Source organism: Ammospiza caudacuta, chromosome 3 (assembly GCF_027887145.1).
Source record: "Ammospiza caudacuta isolate bAmmCau1 chromosome 3, bAmmCau1.pri, whole genome shotgun sequence".
Taxonomy (NCBI): Eukaryota; Metazoa; Chordata; class Aves; order Passeriformes; family Passerellidae; genus Ammospiza; species Ammospiza caudacuta.
In genome coordinates, this window is record NC_080595.1 from 2,266,656 (window position 1) to 2,290,789 (window position 24,134).

Below are 24,134 nucleotides of genomic sequence, written 5' to 3' on the forward strand. Positions count from 1 at the left end.
TTCTCAAGAATTATATCATCTTTCCATATGTTATTTTGGCAGCTTTATTTTCTCTTTTACCCTGTTTTTAAACATAATGGAGAGCAGGGTTGGGGAAGGGTTCATGTTTTTCTTCACTGGCCTGCAAGAACCAAGTTTGCTCTCATCCAGCAGACAGCAAACCCAGTGCTGTTTATGTATTTCCCTGAAGTAATTGAATGAAAAGTTTTTATGATAAATTTTAGCCTGACATAGAAAATTTTGATTTTTTTCCCTACAATGCAGAGTTGAATAAACTATTAAAAACTTTATAAATCTATAAATCAGCATATTTTTTTCAATATTTTCCATAGATATTATTTGTCTAACTGAAGATTGAAATTACTGGTTGAGCATGAGGCCTTCAGTGCGTTTTATTTTTGACACCCCTAGTTTTGCATGTGCAAATAATTACAGTGTTCTGTGTGCAGCCTGAATTTTCTACTTGACTTTGCTGTTCCATGGAAATGGTATTAAATAGCAGATCAATGAATGGTGCCAGCTGTGGGCACAGAGAGGAGAGAAAATGTCTATCAGTGTTTATGAAAACATGATGAGTTTCTCAAACCCTGCACTTTGATGTTGTAGCACATGGAAAAATGCTGTTTGTTTTCTCTGGTTTTTAGTTGGATGGAGGGAATCCTGTAGTAGGAGGGGAATTTATTGAAATGTGCTCCTTCCCTGCATTCCAGCCCTGGTGGTTATGGAGATAACTCCCTTTGGACCACAGCAACACAGAAAGGCTGAAGAAATATATTAATTACAGTATGAATTAAATTAAAAAGCAATTGCATCTGCAGTTCTTCAGTGCTGGTTTTAATTGCACTTTGCCATTAGCCAAAAGCAGTGTAAATATTGGCCCAACTGCCCTGTTGGCTTCTGGTATGGTCTTTTAAGAACCCATATGTGAAAGAAGGCTGCAATTACAGGGTTGTTGCACTTTGAAATAGCCCAGCTTAACAGATAAAATGTGTTGTTGTTTGTGCACTTGGGGAATAATGTTCAATTCAGATGGTTCCTTCTGTTTGTTCACTAATGCTCTTTATGTTTTGTGCAGGACCAGCAGTTCACAAACATCAGTACAACAGCAATGCAGTAACAGACATTAATTTGGATAATGTTTGTAAGAAGGGAAATACCCTACTCTGGGACCTGGTCCAGGATGAAGATGCAGTGAGTTAAATACCAGAAAACACTATTTTTACAAAGAAAATAAGTACAAAATATTCATTGATCTTTCTGCTTGCTGCAGATTCATCTCTCTGAAGGGTTAATAAATGAGGCAGAGAAGCTGCTCTGTTCTTTAGTGTGCTGGTTCACTGACAGACAGATTCGAATGAGATTTATTGAAGGCTGCTTAGAAAACTTAGCAAACAACAGGTAACTTCAGTCATAATTTATCTGTTTTATAAGTATCTTATTTTTGCAATGTACCAGAAATCCAAGCTGGCTCTAAGTGGTTATTTGATTTTACAGGAAGAAAAACTAGGCAAAAGCAGAAGAATAAAAATAGTTTCCAAAGTGTTGTGGATGTTTCTGATGTTCCATTTCTTTTTGTTTTGTTGACCTGAATTTCTCATTTTGTTGCATTTGTCTGTTCTTCCTTGTACCAGAGGTTATTGCTTTCCTGCCTTTGGTAAAAATCAGGTCTGCTCCTCAGTCAGTCAGGAGCAAGGTCAGGTGCCTTGGCCTGAGCATTTTATACTGAATATTCAGATTTTACACACAGGTGGCTGAGGAACAGACAAGTCTGTTAAGGGGTTTAGTTTCTGTGAGGAAGGAGCACCTTGACCTCAGAGAACTTGTTTTAATGCCAGCCAGAGCTGTGAGATTGTACTGGTGAAAGTGGAATTTATTTTCATGGTACAGATGACTGCTAGACATCACCTGCTGTGTTGTGGTGTTACCTTTTTGCTGAGAACTGGTGAGATGAGTTACAAACATACTGGGAGATTATTCTCAGCTCTGGGTCCAAGGAGTTGTGTGTAAAGAAATTGAAGTAAATGTAGTTCAGGTTCAGAAAACTTCTTGTTTGACTTGATGGGAGATTTCACAAGCACAGGAAGGACCTGAGCCTCTTGGAGCACCTCCAGAGAAGCTGATGAGAGGGATGGAGCCCTCTCCTGTGAGAGAATTGGGATTATTCAGCCTGGAAAAGGCTTCAGTCCCTAATTGTGGCCTTCAGTTCCTGAAGGGACCTGGGGAGAGACTTCTTACAACAGCCTGGAGTGACAGGACAAGGGGCAATGGCTTCAAAATTAAAGAAAGTAGGTTTAGATTAGATATGAGGAAAAATTTGTTGATTGTGAGGGTGTTGAGGCCCTGGCACAGGTTGCCCAGAGCATCTGTGGCTGCCCCATCCCTGGAAGTGTCCAAAGCCAGGTTGGACAGGGCTTGGAGCACCCTGGGATAGTGGAGGGTGTCCCTGCCATGGCAGGGGGTGGAATGAGGTGACTTTTAAAGTCCCTTCCATCCCAGATCACTCTGTGATTTATGATTTACAGAGCTTTCCTTTAGTTTGTTTGCTCACACAACTGGAGCTTCTCAAAGGAATTTTTCAGTCAATTATTTCAGTTTTGTAACAGTCTTGCCTCATTTTTCTCCCTTAGATCTGTAGTAGTTTCACTTCGCCTTCTTCCCAAGCTGTTTGGAACATTCCAGCAATTTGGGAGCAGCTATGACACACATTGGATCACAATGTAAGTAGGCCCCTGTCCCAACAATTTAGGGGGCTCTTTGGTGTATAAAACCCTGTGAAAGGTGAAGATAATAAAGTTCAGCATTCCTGAGCAGAACAAACCATATAACTGCCTGGTGTAAGAGAATGGACTGACAGAACTGCTGATAGGGGGACAGTGATAATCAGCAATTTTCCTTGGCCTTTTTGGTGTGACATTTAAACATATGCCCAGTTCTGAGTTAGACCTTCTCTGAATTAGGGCCTTTAGGAACAGTTTTCATGGGCTCCACAGAGAGTGTTCTGTCACTCCTACACCTGAAAATAGCATGAGGAAACCTTAAGGATTGCAAGAAAGAAGAGAGTACAGTACTGGGAAATGCTTCTGGGATGGAAAAATGAATGTTCACTCTGGGGGGTTACGTGTGTGCCATTTTCCTGTAACAGCTGTCTGCTTCTTGGGGCTTTTCTGATCTTTTTAGCAAACCATAATGCTTTCTGTCCTTTGAATATCCACAGGTGGGCAGAAAAAGAACTGAATATGATGAAACTTTTCTTTGATAATTTGGTACACTACATCCAGGCAGTCAGGGAGGGACGGCACAAACATGCACTGTAAGTACTCAGCTGGCTGGGAGTGTTTGATATTTTATGGTTTAACCAGAGCTGCTGCTGATGTGTTCTTGTAAGTAAAGGCTTTCTCTAGGGACGTTTCCTGGCTTTTACAAAATTCTGTAAAAACATTTTTAATAGCTCCTTTTGCTTAAAACACCCAACTCTCGTGTCATTTTTGTTAGATGTCATGTTGAATATTTGTGTGCAAATAAAACATGAAGGTTTTGATATCCAAGTTAATTTTAAATGATTTTGTATACTAGAACTATTGAAATGTTTTAGTTTTAAAATTTGTCATTGGCCTTTGCATGATTTTTTGTTGGAATACATCCATCTGCACTTTGTAATCTGTGTGATTAAAATCAGGTGTATATAAACAAGCAATGCAATTTCCAGCTCCCCAGTCCCAGAGGAACAGACTGTTCATGTTTTGACAGATGTCAAAGTCAATATGGGCACCCACATCTGAAAAATGCTGCTATTTATGGGTCCAATTTAACTTCTTCCAGTCTAACTTCACCCTTTATAGTAGATGTTGCTTAAGTGAGGAATTACTTAGAAAGGTGGGATCCTTTAAATTCAGGTAAAAGGAGAAATTGTTCTGCTCCTTTTACCATCAAGATTTTACTGCATGAGTAGAAATAAAGTCAATATTTTTATGTAAGTTATGAAACTATTTTCATAAAGAATATGTATCATTTGGAGTTGGAAATTTAGAGTAGAAATATCAGGACTTTACAGCTTAAGGGGAAAAATGAGGTAGATCTTACAAGGTGACAAAATGATACACTTCAATTGTACTGTCAGACAAAAAAGCCACTCCTATCCCCCTTCTCAATTTCCAAAAGAAAAAAGGACTTTATCTAGAGACAGCTGTTGTGTCATGCTGCTGTTTGGGGTGGTTGGGCAACATCTTCAGGGTTTGGGCCATACACTGAACTAGAAATTCAGAAAGAAGCTTGTAAAAGCAATTATTTATGCTTTTGAGAGGCACAAGGATGAGTAGGAAAGAAGTTATGGCAATAAGCAACAAAACAAACTTCCATTTTTTGTCCAAATTTTCATTTAGATACAGCCACAGTGCAGAGGTTCAGGTTCGTCTCCAGTTCCTGACATGTGTGTTTTCTACTCTGGGATCCCCAGATCATTTCAGTGAGTATTTCAGGTTATCTTACCACAAAACCACCCAGAGTAAGGCAAAAATACTTCTTAGCAATCCATGTCAGCTTAATGTGTTGTTTCAAACATACAATTTAGAATAATCCCTGAGACAGTTTCAAAAGAAGGAAGATTTTCTGGCAAAGGCACAGAACCAATGTTGGAGTTCATACTCTGTTGCAGTTCTGTGAGAACAAATTTTCATGTTCTCTGTGCTGCAGTTTTTCTAAATAGTAGGATTGTAGTAATTACTAAAGGAAGGTAATACATTATGTACTTATGGTACATAATGGTTTGTGTCCATAATGAGATCTTTTACTGGAGTACTGTATTCCAAAAAGAAATAATTCTTCATATTTTAAGACTGTCAGAAATCAATTTTACTTATGAAGAAATAAATTACACTTTTTACAATTAATCTTTGGGTGGTCTCAGTATAGATAGTCAAATTGTCATTTATGTGTTATGACCTGACAGAAATATTCTGATTTTTCTGTGTGTTCTTGGGTTTTATGGAATATTTGGTGTTACAAAGGAGTAGTTAAAAATACTTGCCCAATTGTAGGGTTGAGTTTAGAGCAAGTGGACATCCTGTGGCACTGTTTGGTGGAAGATTCTGAATGTTATGATGATGCACTACACTGGTTCTTGAATCAAGTTCGGAGCAAAGACCAGCACGCCATGGGGATGGAGACTTACAAGCACCTTTTTTTGGAAAAGGTATGTGCAGAGTTAATTGCAGCCTCATCATTCCAGTAATGAATAGAGTGTTTCATTCCATATCAGCACTGTTTGTTGCATTTAAAATTGTTTCTGTGGAAATCATCTCTTCAGTAGTCCAGGAGGGCCCTGCTTGTCATGGAAAGGTTTTTCTGTGCTCGGAGAGAGGAAGGAAATGGATTTGTGGGAATTCTTTTCACACTCCAATTTACCTGAGTGCTTCTTTACAAATAGCCCACATGTTCTGTCTGCAGTTGTGTAGCACTTTATTTTAATTTGGGAAAAAAACTTCACCAAACTACAGTTTGCTTTATGCTGTACAGCTCCACCTGAGTGAAAAATGGACTTTTCTTTTTCAGAAGGGCCTATAAATATCAGCAATGCAGCCACTGAAAAGACAAACATGGAGAGCTTTCTCCAGGGGGTTCTATTCTATCCATTTATTTTGACAGATGACATTACAAAATGGACAGATTGTGCAATAATTAATGTAGTCTAGTTCTTTCCCAAGATTGCACAGGTTTTTGTCTAGTTTTGCACTTGTGTAAGTTTTTTTGGATGGATGTCACATATGCTAACAAGTTCTCCTGCTGTTGATGAGTTAAGCAGCTGATGTTAAAATGAAATAACTCTTTTTCCTCTGCATTGTTACAGTTCAAATCAGTGGTGAAGTGAACTGTACAAGCCAATTATAGTTGATTTCTTTATTCTATCTAAAACTCAGAGTATGATCTTTTCCAAGAACAAATCTATTTGATCTACTACACTTGAGTGGGATTAATAACAGCAGTGACCAGTAATAACAGTGCTACTGAAATAAATACCCTGCAATTGCTCTGTGCTCCAGCAGTGACATTTTTTTGCCTTTGTTTAGATGCCCCAGCTCAAACCTGAAACCATCAGCATGACTGGCCTGAACCTCTTCCAGCACTTGTGTAACCTGGCTCGGCTGGCCACGAGCGCCTACGACGGGGGCTCCAACTCCGAGGTGAGCCTGCCTCTGCCCCTGCTTTTCCTCTCTCTGCCTCTGGGCATTTTGGCTCTCAGGGCAAAGACAGGAAACCACCTAAACCTGATACCTGTTGCCTGCATCTCTTTGTGCAGTTTGTCATGTTTTATCATAACTGAGCTGTATCCACTGCTGTGTTTAAAAACCATATTTGTAATATTTGCTTATCTACTGAAGAAGACTCAAATGACATTCTGTTAGTCATACTTAACTCTGACTAGAAATGTGTTGTAAAATGTTATGTATTATGTACTTGAGAAGTTTTTAATCCAGAGCAATTACCTCATAAAGAAAATTATATTTAGAATATATTCTCCAAATTGATTTGGGGCATTTTTTTTCTTGCAATGAATATTGACTGTAGTTGTGGTTTTACAGCTTCATTTGGAAGTACTCCTGTTTGTCAGAAATGAAATTTCACTATTTTGAATTTCAGCCAGTTCTCCTCATGTGTGACTTTGAAACTGTTTGTGAGAAATTGAGACTTCTGTAGTAATTGGTGTGTGCAGTGATGACAGTGCAAACAGTGGAGAAAATGAGATATTGTTATGATTGAGTCAAGAAGTAAAAAGAATGTCTCAGATCAGAAATCCTCCCTCCCAGTAAAATAATGAGCAATGTTTTGTTTCTGTGCTTGTTTTCCTTTTGTCCAACAGCTGTGTGGCATGGACCAATTCTGGGGCATTGCTCTAAGGGCCCAGTCTGGAGATGTCAGTCGAGCAGCCATCCAGTACATCAACTCCTACTACATCAACGGTATCAGCTTCCATTTTCATCCTTTCTCTGCTGTTTGAAATGTTTTAAAGAACACCCAGCACTATCCTTTTATTATTCTTTTCTATTTTATTCTTTATCCTTTTATTATTCTTAGTATTAAAATGCATTGTTCCAAAGCTGTGCCTATAAATTGACTTGAACTGGTGTTGCAGGTAAAACTGGTCTGGAAAAAGAGCAGGAATTTATTAGCAAGTGTATGGAGAGTCTGATGATAGCTTCAAGTAACCTGGAGCAAGACTCTCATTCAAGCCTGACCATTATTGAAAGAGGGCTCTTAATGCTGAAAACACACCTGGAGGCTTTCAGGAGAAGGTAAAAACCTCTATTGATCTATTTGGATGCAGAATTTATTTCTATCCCTCTTACTATAATGATAAGTGTGTTAAGAGTTATTACTAATTTAAGGAATGGTTTCTTTGTGTAAAGGAAAGACAGTAGGGAGTAATTGTGCAAGGTAATAAATGAAGTTTAAACAGTTACCAGTGTTGGCCTTTGTTCTTGTATAAAAATGTGTGGCTGTGTTTGTGTTTCCCCATCCCTCACCAAAGAAACTTCTTAAAAGCCATTTTAATTTTATTTGAAACACAGTGAGACTGTCAATAACTTCCTCTTACTGAAAAAAAATCAAAACAGCATTTGCAGGATTTGTCCTTGATTGTTCAGCGAACATTTGTGCTAAATAGGCTTTGACAAAAGCACTTTTTTTCTATGTTTTTCCCTCTTCCTAAGGTTTGCATATCATCTGAGACAGTGGCAGATTGAAGGCACTGGCATCAGCAGTCACCTGAAAGCCCTGAGTGACAAACAGTCTCTACCTCTGAGGATTGTGTGTCAGCCAGCTGGCCTTCCTGACAAGGTGGGTGAAAATCCCTTCCAGGCACACCCTCCCTGCCCAGTGCTCCTGATCCCACAGCCCTCCTGGGAAAATAAACCCCTCTTTCCTTTCAGATGACCATAGAAATGTACCCCAGTGACCAGGTGGCTGATCTGCGAGCAGAAGTCACCCACTGGTATGAAAATCTGCAGAAGGAGCAGATCAACCAGCAGGCACAGCTGCAGGAGTTTGGCCAAAGCAGTCGCAAGGGGGATTTCCCTGGTGAGCTCTTCCTGCCTGGAGGTTTTGCCTTTACACCTTAAATGATTGTGGGTTTTTTTTCCCCAGATACCTCAAAGCAAGCATTATGATTTATTTTCTTTACTTGTAGTTCAAATTAATATCACACCCTCTTCTAATTAATATTGTTTTTTAAGCACTACCATTTATTTGAAATAGCAAAGAAAATATAAATCCTTTAAGTCCTTGAATCAGTCCAAATTCCATGTTCCAGCAGATTTCCCCCCGCATTATTTTTCTTCTTGTTGTTTGAATGATGTTATTTTCTGTAAACTGGAGATTCTGTTGCACACAACTTTATAAAATATTACATTTCTGAATATCTTATTCTGTATTTCATCTGATTCGTACACTTCTGGCTCTGCCATTGAGTCAGAGTTTGAAGCCACAATTCAAATCCATAATTTATGCTCTGTGTACATGTATTCCAGTCAGGTGGAAGATTTTCCTTACTCCTGCAATTGCTTTTTAATTTATGGTCATCCAGTAGCAGAAATGATTCTTCATCCTGCTTTGAGGCTGCTAATTTGGAATGTCACCTTGCTCTGTATAGTGAATATGCATCCTCTTGTTGTTCCCTCTTTGTGTTTGTGAGTGAAGGAAAATTCCTGCTTTATCCTTCAGGAGGGTATTATATTCCTGATATTATATATTACAGCATTCTTAGCACTTATTTCTGTTCAAAGTGTTTTCTGAATTTTCTTTTATGTTTTCTCAGTTTTTCTTTTCATTATAAGCATGAGTTAGCATGTAATGAACAATTGTCTGAATAAATTCTGTCCAGGAACAGCTCTTTCCAACACCACCATTAATATATGTTTAAATGTGATTCAAGCTTGCTCTTCACAGTTTAACAACTTCTAAAAAACCTGTTTTAATGAGGCACAATGTAAGTAAACCAGACTGAATTTTGGACACATTAATTGCCTTCTTTGTAGAATCCTTTTCCAGCCACTCAGCAGAATCAGTTTTAGTAAAGAAACTGTCTTGTTTTCCACCACATAGTAGTAAATATATATTTTTGTTGTAACAGGCATTTTAGAAACGTGGTCATGTTGGACAAAGTGTGCTTGTTAGAAGAGAGGTTTGGTTGTCTGCACGAAATAGAATTTCATTCTTCATCTTTTGATTGTTCAGGTTTCTTGTTCAGTGTTGAGTTCTTTGCAGGGTGTTCTCAGTTTTTCCCTTCTGAAGTGGGTGTGACTTCTTTGGTTCCAGCTTACATTTAAGATTAATCAATGTTTCTTTGACTTGACCACAAGTGTGTGGTACAAGGACATCTTGTTGATGATCACAATAATTTCCATTATCCTTCTGTGGCACAGTGTCATTTACTACAAAATATGGAAGACATGTTTGAATTTGTATTATAAATACTTTACACTGCAAAGTTGGGTATTGAAAAGGTTATTTGTGAATACAAATGCAAGTAAAGTAAATTTATGCAAGTAAATTCAGTTTATTTGTACAAGTTTTAATTAGTTTAATGTAATAATCACTTTTCTTAAGGAAATAGCAGCAAGTTTTTGCCTCTGCTGAAGGGTACACTATCAAAGCTGTGAAACTGAAACCATGATTCCAGAATTCTGCTGAAATAGGCTTTTATCCTAGGTGGCCTCATGGGACCTGTAAGAATGATTTCATCTGGGCACGAGCTGACAACTGACTATGATGAGAAAACTCTGCACGAGCTGGGCTTTAAGGACATGCAGGTACTGCCAGCATGGGAAAGGCCCTGGAGCTGTGGCCAGGGCTTGGCTCTGGTCTCCTGCAGCTGATTCTGCACCTGGGGCTGGCTGGGAGCAACCCCTGGGGTGATAACAGCCTCAAGGGCAGAGTCAGGAGTGTGATTGATGCTGTGTGAGGGCTGACCTACAGCAGAGGCTGGACACAGGGAATGAAGAATGAAGCAGGGATTTATTAAAAGGATCTCCTCCATGGGTCCACCTTGGGCAGCACAAGAGCCCAGCCAGGGCTGCACCCAAGATGAACCAAAATGGTCCCAAAATGGACAATCGGTCACTTTTATAAGTTCTGCTCCATTTTCATATTAGAGTTAATTGTCCAATTCCAGCTCCAGCCCATCAAGTCCCATCCTTCTTTTTTTTCTTTCTTCATTCTCCCACTATGCTGCTGGGCCTGAGATCTGGATCATTTGTCCTTGGTGCCCAGCTGGAGAGGGAATTGTTTTGTCTACCCACTGTGCAGAGAGCTCACCATCCCATAATATGGAGCCCAGACCCACACACTAAAGCAGCACAGAACCTGAAAAATAAAAAAGCCAAACCTGAGGCATCAAGTGCAGCTACACCATGAATGCCTTAAGTGAAAGCAAACCCAAACTTCATTTGTGGCACTTGCCGAAAATGCTGCAAAGCCAAGATTTCACTACAAACCAAAAATTTTTTAAATTTTTTTATTCTGACCCTTGTGAAAGCATTGCATGCTTGCCATAAAGCTGTGTCTGTGCTCTGCCTCTGCTGCAGATGGTGTTTGTGTCCCTCGGTGCCCCCAGGAGGGAGCGCAAAGGGGAAGGTGTCCAGCTCCCAGCCTCCTGCCTACCTCCTCCTCAGAAGGACAACATTCCAATGCTCCTACTCCTGCAAGAACCTCACCTCACCACCCTCTTTGATTTGTTAGAAATGCTGGCCTCTTTTAAGCCTCCTTCTGGAGAAGTGGCTATGGAGGATAGTGAGGTAATTCAGTTTAATTTTATTAGAACAATTGCATTTAAGTCTTATTTCATTGGATCTGGTTTTTCTGTGTAGCCAATTTTTCTCTACTCTGTTCAGTTGCTAGAGATGTTTATTGCCTGCTCATTCACATGGTAAAATCTTCATAATTCTCCTTTTTTCTTAGCAATTATATTGCTAAGATATTGCTAATATTTTCTTAGCAGTAATAGAACATTTGAATGTTCTAAATACTGTAGAAGCTATAAAAGCATTTCTTAAGAAACAATATTGATTATTTAAATTGATGTGGTGACTCATAATGGGAATTGGCTTGAAGAAAGGTTTGTAAAGTTTTATTGCAAAAAGCCAAGCTTGATCTTGTATGCCATCATTAGCTTGAGGGAAATTAAATCATATGTAGTACATTTGAACCTGCAATTTATTTATAAGTTTTATCTGCATTTAAATATTTCAAAATATGTGATATGATTTAAAGATGATGTAACTTAGTTTCTTGCAAGTTGAGACCTCAGTTATCATATCCTAATCATGGATTTAGTTATTAGATACAAAACAGCTTCTTAATTACAAATAAATACATTTTTGGGCTTTGAAATGTCATTTTCTCAAAGAAGTTGACAGTAAGAATGGTTATGATTTGGTTTGTCAGAGTGCAAGGTGTGAAGAGCTCCATCTCCATGCAGAGAACTTATCTAGACGTGTCTGGGAACTGTTAATGCTCCTACCAACGTGCCCTAATATGCTGCAGGCATTCCAGAATATTTCTGATGAGCAGGTGAACAAAGCTTTACATATTTATCTTTGTTATACTTGAATTTTTTAGCATCCAGTGTTTTAGTTGAAATGTCCCCAAATAGGAATGTTACGTAGTAAATCTGTTAAGTGTGCTGAGATAAGAGTAAACCTAATAAATCTAAAACTAAACAGAGATGTCAGCTTAGCTCCCAAAGTTAGTTTTTATCATTTATTTTCAAAGTTTATTTTATAAATTAAAAGAATAGTCAGTACTAATGATCACAATGTTTTTACTTGGATGGAAAGAGCAGTTTGTTCAGCTGCAGCCTGGCTTTAGCACTGTGGCTGTTGTGGTAGTGATACTTTTGTACTCTATTCCCTCAGCTCATAGCTTGGCTTGCTTGGAAGCACAGTTGATTTCTACAGATAAAAATATTATTCTGCCTCTTTAAAAGTGGTTGAAATTGCATCCTAACAGATTGTAGATATTGCAGCTTTTTATGCACACATGCATGACAATTTTGGTGGCAGTTACAGTGTGATGTTTGCTTTCCTCTAATGTAAAATTGTGTCTATTTTAGCATATAATAATGTTGCCTTTTTATTATTCAGATTGGTAATCATGTATAGAAATCTGCTTGAAATTGTCTAATTTCAGATAACAGATGAAATTAAACCCCTAAATAATTTATCTGTGCCACTTGAAAAATCCTCTCCCTGAATTTTTAGACAGATGAGCATTACATATAATTGTATTAATTATTTTCTATCTTTTTTTCATCTTTTAAGGGTAATGATGGCTTTAGCTGGAAGGACCTTCTGAGAATAAAAAGTGCCCACAAACTTTTGTATGCCCTGGAGATCATTGAAGCTTTGGGGAAGCCCAACAGGAGGATAAGACGGGAATCCACGGTAATTTCCTTGCACAGAATCTTGATTTTTCTCTAAATCAAAGCATAGATTGATGGTTTATTTTATAATGTTACAATTCCTGAGCTGTTTTTACAGTTATTCTTGTTTATCTTTAGGGAAGTTACAGTGATCTTTACCCAGACTCAGATGATTCAAGTGAAGATCAAATAGAAAACAGTAAAAACACATGGAGCTGCAAGGTTTGTTTTTCCTACACTATTCTATGATACCGAAGACAAATTTTCAAGAGAAATAAAAAAACCCATTTAAAACATTATCTATCCTAAAATATTTTATCTCAAATTTAGAGATAACATTTGCAAGTTTTTCTGTGTTATCAGGCTTGTAAATTTGTGGTGGCCAGGTACAGTTATTTCATTTGTTTTCATAAAATACCCAGCTGAATAATTTGTAATTTATTTATTAATTTATAAAGCTTAGGTTGGTATCTGACTGGTCTTAGTGGTATTTCTGTATCTGCTTTTTCTCACATTGCTTCCATCATATGCTTACAGTTTGTTGCTGCTGGAGGGCTCCAACAGTTACTGGAAATTTTCAATTCTGGAATCCTAGAGCCTAAGGAGCAGGAATCATGGACTGTGGTAGGTGTTCACTCTGCCTTTCTCTCCAGAAGAACATTCCTGGTATTTGTAAAGACTTTTAATGCTTTGAGCCTTTGGTACAGTTATTTTCTGTTGTGAAATAGATCCATTCTCTGATTGAAACCGTCAGAGTCTATCTAGTAACATCTTTTTTTAAAATATTTTATATTCCTGGAAGAGCTAATTATAAAAAGCAAGTGTACATATACTACTGCTTTTTTATGTTTTAAAACCACCCTCCCTGTTTTTCTGTGGATTTTGGGGAGAGTCTTTTATTCTTAAAATTGTAGAACTTAAAATTGTACCTCATGGAACCTTAGAGGGGAAAACATCTGGGTTCCTTCCTCAGGAGTGATTGGAACTACTTTGGTGTTACTATAACAGATCATAATTCTTTAAAGAAACCAAAAGTAGCCAAACAAGAATGGAATATTTATTTATTTTTTCTGCTTATTTTAGGGAGGGTTTTTATTTGGCGAATTATTTATTACAGTCTGTATTAAAAGCAGTAATCTGTTAATTGTCTTTCCCTTGTGTAAGAGGCCAAAATGGCCAAGGCCATTTTCCCTTGCTGTCAGTGAGACAATTAGCATAGTGGCTGTGGTGCTAATAAAGACACTTGTCAATAATGCACATGTTCTATAAGAATGTCTAATAATCACCTTTTTCATTATTATTCTATCATTAGTTTCAGCTAAGTTCAAGTTACTTCTAGTTTTTTCTCCTTTATACCTTACTGAGGTTTTCAGTCGCAAATTCCATAGATAGCATTGAATTATGTGGAAAATAAATCCCTCAAAATTGAAGATTTCTCTTGTATTTGTGGGGTTCCCCAAGGGAGGAATGATGAATCTGACTCCATGTTTTTAGAAGGCTAATATTTTATTCTATTATATTATATTAAAGAATACTAAACTAAACTATACTGAAGAATACAGAAAGGATACAGATAGAAAGCTAAAAGATAATAATGAAAACTGGTGACTCCTTCCAGGGTCCTGACAGAGCTTGACCGTGATTGGTCATTTGTCATGGACATATTTTATCAAAAATCCTTTTGCTAGGATTTTTCTCCTGAGAAGCTGAGAAGCCTCAAAGGAAAAGAAAACCAATGATTACCTGCTGCTGTGGAATGCAACAGGTGCATCTTTGATTGTCCATGTTGGTTGTTTCTAATTAATGGCCAATCACAGTCAGCTGGCTCAGAATCTCTGAGAGTCACAGCTTTTGTTACCATTCCTTTCTATTTCTTTCAAACCTTCTGATGAAATCCTTTCTTCTTTTAGTATAGTTTTAGTATATAATTTTCTTTTAATATAATATATATCATAAAATAATAAATCAGCCTTCTGGAACATGGAGTCAGGATCCTCATCTCTTCCCTCATCCTGGGACCCCTGAGAACACCACCACAGTCATTCAGTTAAAACAATTCACATGAAACCAATGAAACAATCACCTGTTGGATAAACAATCTCCAACCACAATGCAAAGCAGCAAAGCACAGGAGAAGCAAATGAGATAATACTGTTTTCCTTTTCCTCTGAGGCTTCTCAGCTTCCCAGGAGAAGAATCCTGAGCAAGGGAATTTCTCCAGAAAATATGGCAGTGACAGATTTGTTTTCCTTCCCCTTCCCAGTGGCAGCTGGACTGTCTTGCTTGCTTGCTGAAGCTGATCTGCCAGTTTGCAGTGGACCCCTCAGATCTGGACCTGGCTTACCACGATGTCTTTGCCTGGTCTGGGGTGGCAGAGAGCCACAGGAAAAGGACGTGGCCGGGCAAGTCCAGGAAAACCACGAGCGACCACGTCAAGGGCCTTCACATCCCCAGGCTGACAGAGGTAGGAGGCACACAGAGGTTCTGGGAGCTGTAGGAAACATCTCCTTTGCTGAAAGAGTAAATGTGAAGTCCTTATTTTAGTAATAAAATTATGGAGTGGAAGAGTTAGTAGTACTCACTGATCTCAGTAATATAATTGATCTCTTGCTTGTTCTCTAGAAAAGTATTTGCATAGTTTTAAACCTGGCAACCAAAAGGTGTTTTTTGATGGTGATTGATGAACACATTAATTGGGAATTCAGAATTGCAGTGATTTGTCCCTGTTTCTTAGATTTTGTTTCCTGAATTGATCAGTCCTTTTTTACAGTAGCACATTATTATTATTAACCTGTATTTATAACATGAGCTGCCCTTGTCCTTGCTAAATCCATGTTGGATTCCTTTAGTAAACACTGAAGTAACTTTATTAGGGATACCTGAATGAACTTACCTGCAGCTGTGAACCTTCCTGCCAGGTTGCTGCATGCTGATTTCCTAGGGCAGCCTGAGCACAGAGGGTGTTTTGGCATCAGGGGGACATTCACTGTAAATTGACTTTCTTGGGCACAGGACCAGCTGTGACTGCCAAAAAGTGCAGGTCTGAACTCTGAGCTGGAGCCAAACTTCCCCTTTGCTATACCTGGAAAGACCTTAACTATTCTATAAATATCAGCCTTTTTTGATAAATCCCTAAATCACCAGGGCTACTGTCATACAGGGAATTTAGCACATATATTAAATTTTTGAACATGTAAATGCTGCTGTTGCTTTCTCTAACTGGTTTTAAATTTTTAGTTGTAAATTGATAAGTATTCTTGATTTGATATTTAAGTATTTTAAGATTTTCTTCACACTTGCATTTTAAAATTCTGTAGAGTCTGTCAGATTGGCTAAAGATAAATATTTTAAGAGAGCGGTTAGTCAGTAAAATGTGTTGATCACAGAGGTAGGCAAAATTTAAGTGTCCAACCTCATCCTCAGCCCTGTCTCCTCAAACATAAGGTTTTTAAAAGGCTGTGAGTAGTTTATGCTTTAAAAAAATAACATGTTTTTACTAAAAGGATTGAATAAATGGTTGATTTTCCTATTCAGTTGAATTGTGTTCTTTAGAGAATGAAATTTTAGCATCTAGCCCTAGTCAGTGAAACATGGGATTTTAGCTCTGCTTTAATAAAACCAGTAAATTGTTAACTGTGAAGATGCTGTGATTTGCCTTTGGCCCTTCCTCCTCTGCACAGGTGGGTTTATTTAGATTCGCACAGTGTGTATAATTAAAAAACAGATCAAAAAGCTTGTTGTTATATTAACTTGTTTTTTTTTTTTTTTTTTCTTTCAACTTCAATTTTTAAAGGTGTTTCTTGTACTTGTCCAGGGAACCAGTTTGATTCAGCGACTTATGTCAGTTGCTTATACATATGACAACTTGGCACCTAGGTACAAATCTTCTTATTTTTGTGATAAAGCTGATGAGTGTGCTCATTTCCATCGCTGCTTTCCTGCAGGACCCACCCGGGGCTCTCCCAGCTGTGCTCCCTCTGCCAGCCACATCCCACACTGAGCTCCAGAGGCTGGAACTTGCTTTTCTTACTCACCTCCTGCCCTGGCAGAGAGGAGAGGGGTGAGAACTCTGTGCTCAGGGTGGAAGGCATGGGTGTATAAATTATAAATGACACAAATTCTCATGCCAAAATGTGGGAACGTTCCTCACTTGGGGTCACCAAATGTGGTGGTGTTCTCAGGGGTCCCAGGACCAGGGAAGAGATGAGAATCCTGACTCCGTGTTTCAGAAGGCTGATTTGTTATTTTATTATATATATTATCTTAAAAGAAAGTTATATATTAAAACTATACTAAAGAATGGAAGAAAGGATTTCATCAGAAGACTTGAAAGGAAAGGAATGATGATAAAATCTTGTGACTCTCAGAGTCTGAGCTGACTGTGATTGGCCATTAATTAAAAACAACCAACATAGACCAATCACAGATGCACCTGTGGCATTCCACAGCAGCAGATAATCATTGTTTGCATTTCATTTCTGAGGCTTCTCAGCCTCTCAGGAGAAAAATCCTAACAAAGGGATTTTTCATAAAATATGTCAGTGACACCAAAATCCCTTCTTTGTTTTCTCCAGAGCATTTTTAATTTCAAGGTAGCGTAAAGGAGAAATTAAAATAAATTCATTTTCATGTTGCTTAGTTGTCTGTCACTTTTGACTTATTTTTCTCATCCTGCTGGTACTAAAGGCAAAATCTGACATATATTTGGTCCTGTTGCCTTTTTGTCCTGAGAAAAGCAATTCTGTGTAAGGCTGCATTGTGGCAGGCAGACTGGTGCTGGGGAGGTCAGGTTTTTGTAGAATTGATTCCAAGTGATGGATAGTTGTTTTACTATATTTTTAAAAGATTGTTAAGGGCATTCAGAACATTTCCAGTCTGCAGGTGTGCTTAACTTGGCCTCTAGTTGAGTTGCAGGAAAATTTTTGAAGTATAAATGCAATATTTTTGGTTTCATAATCTTTTATTGTAATTAATAAAAATGGAAGTAAATAAATAGAAACATTTAAAGTTTGCAAATGTTTATTCAGAGTGTGGTTCCTTTATGAAGAAAACTAGATTTATTCTGTATGGGTCAGTTCTTAGCTCTGACATCTCTGTTTTGGATAAAATAAAGAAGGGGCTGTGGGTATTTCTCCTTGGCTTTTTAATCTTGTAAAGCTTTATGGGGGTAACTTGAAGGTTTTCATAGTTTTATTATTGTTGCTAATTTTGACTACTGCAAGCAATGAATCCTTTTAAGATGAATTAAGATTTTCCAAGTGGTTACTTAAGAGTAACTGGGTTGTGCCTTGTGTGTACTTGTATTTCTGAAATCTGTTATGTGCTGTGTGATAAAATTCAAATGATTTTCTCTTCTTCCCATCAGGGTGTTGAAGGCTCAGTCTGATCACAGGTCAAGGCATGAAGGTCAGTGCTGCAAAACAGCTGGGTCAGGAGCTAATCACAGGGATGGCAAATTGATGATAATTTATTATTTTCGTTTATTGCACTGTTAGAAAGCTGGAAAATCGTTTTCCTCCAAGGAAATACCCTTGGTTTCTGAGTGAAATCCAGTCTGGGTTTTTTCCCCAGTCTGGGTTCAGGGTGAAATCTGGTCCTGGTTATTCCCTGATCCACTTTCCAGGGGAAATCCACTCCATGTGTTCCCCCATCTGGATTTTCTGTGAAATCTGGTTCAGGTTTTTGCCTGAGCCACTTCCCAGGAGAATTCCAGTCCAGTTTTCCTTCAATTCCAATTCCAGGTGAAATCCAGGCTGTGTTTTCTCCCAGTTCAGCTTCCCAGAGAGTTCCTCTCTGGGTTTTTCCTCTCCTGTTTCTGGCTGAAACCTCATTGAGATTTTCCCAGTCCTCTTTCCAGGCTAAATCCCATCTAGATTTTCCCCCATTCCTGCTCCCACCCCTCATCCCCAAACTTTATATAAGACCAGGAAGGGGGAAATTCAGTTTTATTTTGGGAGTGAAGCTGGGGCAGTGGTTGGAAGCATCTTCTGCTCAGTGAGGTTTTCAGCTGCTTCCCTCTTGCCAAAACATTTCTTATTGGGCTTGTGGCAGAAATTCCATGTGAGACTTTTCAGTTCAGGTTGCATCAATGAGGAGAACAGCAAATTGAGACAAGTCCCATACAGCACTTTATCCTGCATTAATAACCAATGGCAGAGATGTGCAGGCAGGATCCTATGGAAATGTCACACTTTGCAAAGAAGAAAATAGGAAATTCAGGTGGAAGTTAAGTAGAAGTTGAGGGAGATACCAGGAATAAACTCTGGCTGCACCTGAAAAGTTAAATTTAGACCTTATTCCAGGAGCAGCTTTATTCTGCCATGAGGAAAAGCTTCATTGGCAAGACAGGTGGGGTCCTATTCCATAAAAAACTGTTCTGGACACCCCTGGACACATCTGTAATTGAGTGTTCAGGCCTTGTTTACTGGGAATAAATCCCAGTAGATACTGGCCCCAGAAATTACTGCCATTCATTTGATAGGTCTGTGCTTGGGCTCCTGCTGCTGGCAGTCTCTCTCCTAAATAATGAAAGATGAAGAATGGTTTCTCTGCTGATAATTCCTACAAAAATGGAGTATTTGAAAGTGTAGTCCTGGACAGCATGCTGGCCTTATTACAGAGGAAAGGTGGCACTGGATGGAGTCTGAAGCACTGCAAAATTATCGTTCTAATTTCATTACAAAGACACTACCCAAGAATTTCCAAAGTTCCTTGGGGGCTGCAAGGTGATTGCAATGGAACTTTTGTTTGGGGCAACACAAACGTGGTCACAGAAATTAGTACAAAACAGGAAGTAAATGTGCAGATGTGATGGTAAAACTCAGGTTTTTTTGTATCCTTAGTGCCAGGAGAGATTTTGTCTTGCCAGTTACTGAAGTAAATGTCATTTTGGGCTGTGCAGCCCTTTTGCCCAGGATGCCCTTGCTGTGCTTACACCCATTAGAACTGGCAGGTGTGATGAAGCCAAAATCAGAGTAAAAGGCTGCAATTCTGTGCCTGTGCTCAGCCTTCAGGGGCAGCTCTGAATTTGGCTGCCTGCTTTGGTCACCTGATGGCAGTGGCAGCAGTGTGGGATCATGAGAGGGATGTCCACGAATCAGGAAACCTTAAGGAGCTGTGAGTAAGGGTCTCTTGGGACCTGCACTCTCAGGTATCTGAGGAGCTGCAGCCAGTCTGTTCTGCTGAAGCTCACATTTGGGTGCTGGAGTTACCTTGATAAATGGTGTGTAATGCACAGCTAGGAGGGAAATAAGTGCTGGAGGTCAGGTTTAAGGAGCCAACAGGTTTGTTAAGTGTATGTTTGACTCTAGACAGGTGTGGTTTACAGTGGGGTTTGTCTCCTCCTGCAGTCACTCACTGTTCCATGTGGGGTTTCTCTCTTCCTGCAGTCACTCACTGTTCCATGTGGGGTTTGTCTGTTCCTGCAGTCACTCACTGTTCCATGTGGGGTTTGTCTGTTCCTGCAGTCACTCACTGTTCCATGTGGGGTTTGTCTATTCCTGCAGTCACTCACTGTTCCATGTGGGGTTTGTCTATTCCTGCAGTCACTCACTGTTCCATGTGGGGTTTGTCTCCTCCTGCAGTCACTCACTGTTCCATGTGGGGTTTGTCTGTTCCTGCAGTCACTCACTGTTCCATGTGGGGTTTGTCTGTTCCTGCAGTCACTCACTGTTCCATGTGGGGTTTGTCTGTTCCTGCAGTCACTCACTGTTCCATGTGGGGTTTGTCTGTTCCTGCAGTCACTCACTGTTCCAGGTGGGGTTTCTCTGTTCCTGCAGTCACTCACTGTTCCATGTGGGGTTTGTCTGTTCCTGCAGTCACTCACTGTTCCATGTGGGGTTTCTCTCTTCCTGCAGTCACTCACTGTTCCATGTGGGGTTTGTCTATTCCTGCAGTCACTCACTGTTCCATGTGGGGTTTCTCTGTTCCTGCAGTCACTCACTGTTCCATGTGGGGTTTGTCTGTTCCTGCAGTCACTCACTGTTCCATGTGGGGTTTGTCTATTCCTGCAGTCACTCACTGTTCCATGTGGGGTTTTCTGTTCCTGCAGTCACTCACTGTTCCATGTGGGGTTTCTCTGTTCCTGCAGTCACTCACTGTTCCACGTGGGGTTTGTCTGTTCCTGCAGTCACTCACTGTTCCATGTGGGGTTTCTCTCTTCCTGCAGTCACTCACTGTTCCATGTGGGGTTTGTCTGTTCCTGCAGTCACTCACTGTTCCATGTGGGGTTTGTCTGTTCCTGCAGTCACTCACTGTTCCATGTGGGGTTTCTCTCTTCCTGCAGTCACTCACTATTCCATGTGGCTCTTGGTGAGCTGGGCTCACTGCTGCTCCTTGGTGAAATCCAGCCTGGCTGACAGTGACCATTTGCAAGAGTGGCTCAAGAAACTCACCCTGCTTATTCCAGAGGTATGGCAATGGGAGCTTGCTGCATTCCTAATTAGTGTCATTACCTTTGGCTTGCCATTCAATCCAAGGCTTGTGGTTTCCTGCTCCAAGTGGCAGGACCTGCTTCAGTTCCTTGCAGTGCTGGGTGAGAAGTGATCACTGGAAGGTGGCACCTCTGTGTTCAGTCACAAACCAGGTTATAAACCCTCACCTTTCTCCTTGGCTTCTGTTTGAAGGTCATTTTTTCATTGCCATTTGTTGAAATTTCTGGGTAATTTGTTGAAATTTCTGGGTGATGCCACCTGACTTGAATTAGCTGAAATGTACTTCCCCATGATGTTTTTCACATTATTAGATTTTTTTTTTTTGCTATTTATTTTTTATACTTAGAATCACAAAATGAGGTGAATGAGAATTGATACCAAGATCTTTGTCATGACCAAAGATTGGTCTAGCTTTTAGTAATTTTTTTTACTAAAGCTAGACCAATGATGCTCTATAGGCTTAAATGGAATAAAAGCTTAAAAATTGCATCAGTTATATTCACAGTGGAATTTTTTTTTTGTATTTATTGGTGATTGCTTAAAAGTGCAAGGTGGACATGGTGTGGTAATTCTTACCTCTTGTTTTATTACTCAAGCACAGAAAAAGCTTGCAGGCTGGCTCCCTTTAAAATCCCTGGAAATGAGAGAGTGCAAACTTCCAAACGTTGATTAGATTGTGGATATTTTTCTTAATAAAAGGAAGAAGAAAATAGTTTTTGTAGTGAAATTGAATTAATTAGTAGTTTTGAAAGAGTAAGGGTAAATCCAGGATTCACATAGATTTCCTTGATTTGCCTGATGTGATATTTTCTATTCTAGTCACTGTAATAATTTCCATGGAAAATACATAACTCAAGACACAGGGCACAAACAAATCATCTTTTTAATTAGAATAGTATAATTTGCATTTTTCTGTAAGCAGTTTAAATACACATTATTTGTAATCCCTGTTTGAGAAAAATACATTCAACCCTGATAACCTCTTAGATATTATGAGAGGAATTTATGTACCTATGAAAGGAAAAACATACAAAAGAAAAAAATCTTGCAAAGAATGTGTGCAATCATGTTAATTTCATTATTTTTCCTAGACTGCAGTTCGCCACGAGTCCTGCAATGGTTTGTACAAATTGTCTCTCTCTGGCCTGGATGGGGGAGACTCCATCAATCGCTCCTTTCTGCTGCTGGCTGCATCAACCTTGCTGAAATTCCTCCCTGATGCTCAAGCTCTGAAACCAATTAGGGTAAGAACTTAAAAACTCACAAGACTTTCTCAAAGATAAATTTCAAATTCCTATAAAAATGTGAAAGTTTTAAAATAATATAAAAAGTAAAAAAAATTATTAAAAAGTAAAAAATTAAGATTATTATTAAAAAGTAACATATAAAACATATAATTTAATATAATATAATGTAATACTATATAAGATAACATAACATTTTTATTCATTATTTTTATTCATTATATAATAATATCTTACTATTTACATTATATTATTGCATTTAAATATTATATTACGTTGTATCATATCATACTATATATGATTTAATATAATATATGTTGTTAAGGATTTAAGTCCTTAACAATATAATATATAATAATCTAATATCTAATATATAATATATACATACAAAATATAAAAACTAAACATGGTAGCACATTATTGTGGTGTCTGATACACTGTTTCAGATGCATGGAGATATGAAGGCTTCTGGCTTAGATGTTTCCAGAAACTTTCCAAAAATGGTTAAACTGTGACACTGCAGTAATTTATAGCTTGGCTGTGCCTGGAGAAATGCAGGACAACTTTTGGGAAGTGCTCTTGTTTTTAAATTTCCATGTCCATGTACACAGATATTTTTAAAAGATTTAAATTAAAACAGTCTACAGAAGATCTTGCAATATTTATCCAGGAGAGTTTTAAATTAGAGATGTATTTACTAATTGAAATCAGCCCAAGTTTTTCATGTTTTGTCCAGTCTAATCATAGATTTTGTGATTTGCAGTGGGTGGGATGAACTCCACACTATTTTACAAATCTTTTACAGGTCTGGCAGACCATCCTGACAATTTTTCAAGAAAATGAATAAATATTGCAGAAGAAAAACAGAGCATACACTGTTACCATTGTAAAATACATTGTTCTTATACTTAGCTTAGAGGCTTGAAGGAAGTAATTCTCTTGTAACACAGTTACTGGCTTCCCTGTGCTATTTTAATGCTGTTATTTTGTGTTCTACTTGGGAACAAAAGCAATTTCTTTCCACAGATAGAGGATTATGAGGAGGAAGCTGTGCTGAGACCTGGTTGTAAGGAGTATTTCTGGCTGCTGTGCAAACTGATTGATAACATTCATGTCAAAGATGCAAGTCAGGTAGGTCTGCCTTGCATTCATATCAATGTTTATTGCTTTTCATTTGTGTCTTCAGATGTTTTTTTCTTAACATCTGATGGACTGTGAGCAGCTCTTGGATGTTTTCCATCTCCCAGTTTACTCTGATGTGTATTTAGTAGTTCTTGGAAGTTTCAGGTCGTGACTCTGTGGGGTCAAGAAAGGGGAGTTGTTCTAACACACAAGGTGAGCTTAGTTGAAGGTCACAGACATGGGAATAGTGTAATTATCTGTGATAATTACACTGTTGATAATTCAAGTGTGTTCCAAGGAGGAGCTAATCAAGTATTTGATTAAAGCTGAAAGAGTTAAATTCAGTTAACAGACACTTAGCATAAATCAGAAAACTTACCTTAGGGCATGCCTGAAAATGAGTTTTAATTATCTCTGTTTTTCTGTGTGCAGTAATAACATTTCCTCCAAAAGAAGCCCATAATTCTTTCCCATTTTTGTTCTATTTTCTTTCTTTTCAATCAGACAACCCTGCTGGATCTGGATGCTCTGGCCAGACACCTCGCTGACTGCATTAGGAGGTGAGCCTTGCCCCCAGCAGTGTCCCTTGTGTTGTAGTGTGTTTTTTAGTTTGATTTGTGGTTTTGTAGTCTCTGTGTTTTTCTCCCCGTTTTTAGAGTGACACACACCTGCCTTTGTTGTTTAGTTGAGCCAGGTGTCGTTTATCTGTTTGTTACTCAGCTACTTCCTTGCCAAGTTTCAAACCCCCTTCCTTCCCCCCCATCTGTGGGAACCCAGGACATCCCTCTGGCTGTCCAGGACCCCTGCCAGGGGGCTCAGGAGCCCAAAACACCTGTGGGTTTGATTATGACCCGTGGAGCAAATTACCAACCTTGTATGAAGACCAGCAAGCCACAACAGTTTAAGTAGAATAACAGTGAAGTTATC

At 38.8% G+C, this 24,134-nt stretch overlaps 1 protein-coding gene across 1 annotated transcript in view; it reads left to right on the forward strand.

The window, feature by feature from the left end:
* Positions 1 to 24,134, forward strand: part of USP34 (ubiquitin specific peptidase 34) — a 120,364-nt gene that overhangs the window by 54,405 nt on the left and 41,825 nt on the right. The window contains exons 17-40 of the mRNA XM_058800752.1: positions 1,076 to 1,191; positions 1,271 to 1,398; positions 2,628 to 2,717; positions 3,215 to 3,310; positions 4,380 to 4,462; positions 5,034 to 5,188; positions 6,063 to 6,176; positions 6,854 to 6,953; positions 7,127 to 7,286; positions 7,704 to 7,830; positions 7,923 to 8,070; positions 9,700 to 9,800; positions 10,575 to 10,784; positions 11,434 to 11,559; positions 12,309 to 12,431; positions 12,548 to 12,631; positions 12,947 to 13,033; positions 14,673 to 14,873; positions 16,203 to 16,285; positions 17,775 to 17,815; positions 20,694 to 20,818; positions 21,933 to 22,085; positions 23,112 to 23,216; positions 23,712 to 23,767. Coding sequence (XP_058656735.1) covers positions 1,076 to 1,191; positions 1,271 to 1,398; positions 2,628 to 2,717; positions 3,215 to 3,310; positions 4,380 to 4,462; positions 5,034 to 5,188; positions 6,063 to 6,176; positions 6,854 to 6,953; positions 7,127 to 7,286; positions 7,704 to 7,830; positions 7,923 to 8,070; positions 9,700 to 9,800; positions 10,575 to 10,784; positions 11,434 to 11,559; positions 12,309 to 12,431; positions 12,548 to 12,631; positions 12,947 to 13,033; positions 14,673 to 14,873; positions 16,203 to 16,285; positions 17,775 to 17,815; positions 20,694 to 20,818; positions 21,933 to 22,085; positions 23,112 to 23,216; positions 23,712 to 23,767 — 2,812 coding nt within the window. The remainder of the gene's footprint in view (positions 1 to 1,075; positions 1,192 to 1,270; positions 1,399 to 2,627; positions 2,718 to 3,214; positions 3,311 to 4,379; positions 4,463 to 5,033; positions 5,189 to 6,062; positions 6,177 to 6,853; positions 6,954 to 7,126; positions 7,287 to 7,703; positions 7,831 to 7,922; positions 8,071 to 9,699; positions 9,801 to 10,574; positions 10,785 to 11,433; positions 11,560 to 12,308; positions 12,432 to 12,547; positions 12,632 to 12,946; positions 13,034 to 14,672; positions 14,874 to 16,202; positions 16,286 to 17,774; positions 17,816 to 20,693; positions 20,819 to 21,932; positions 22,086 to 23,111; positions 23,217 to 23,711; positions 23,768 to 24,134) is intronic.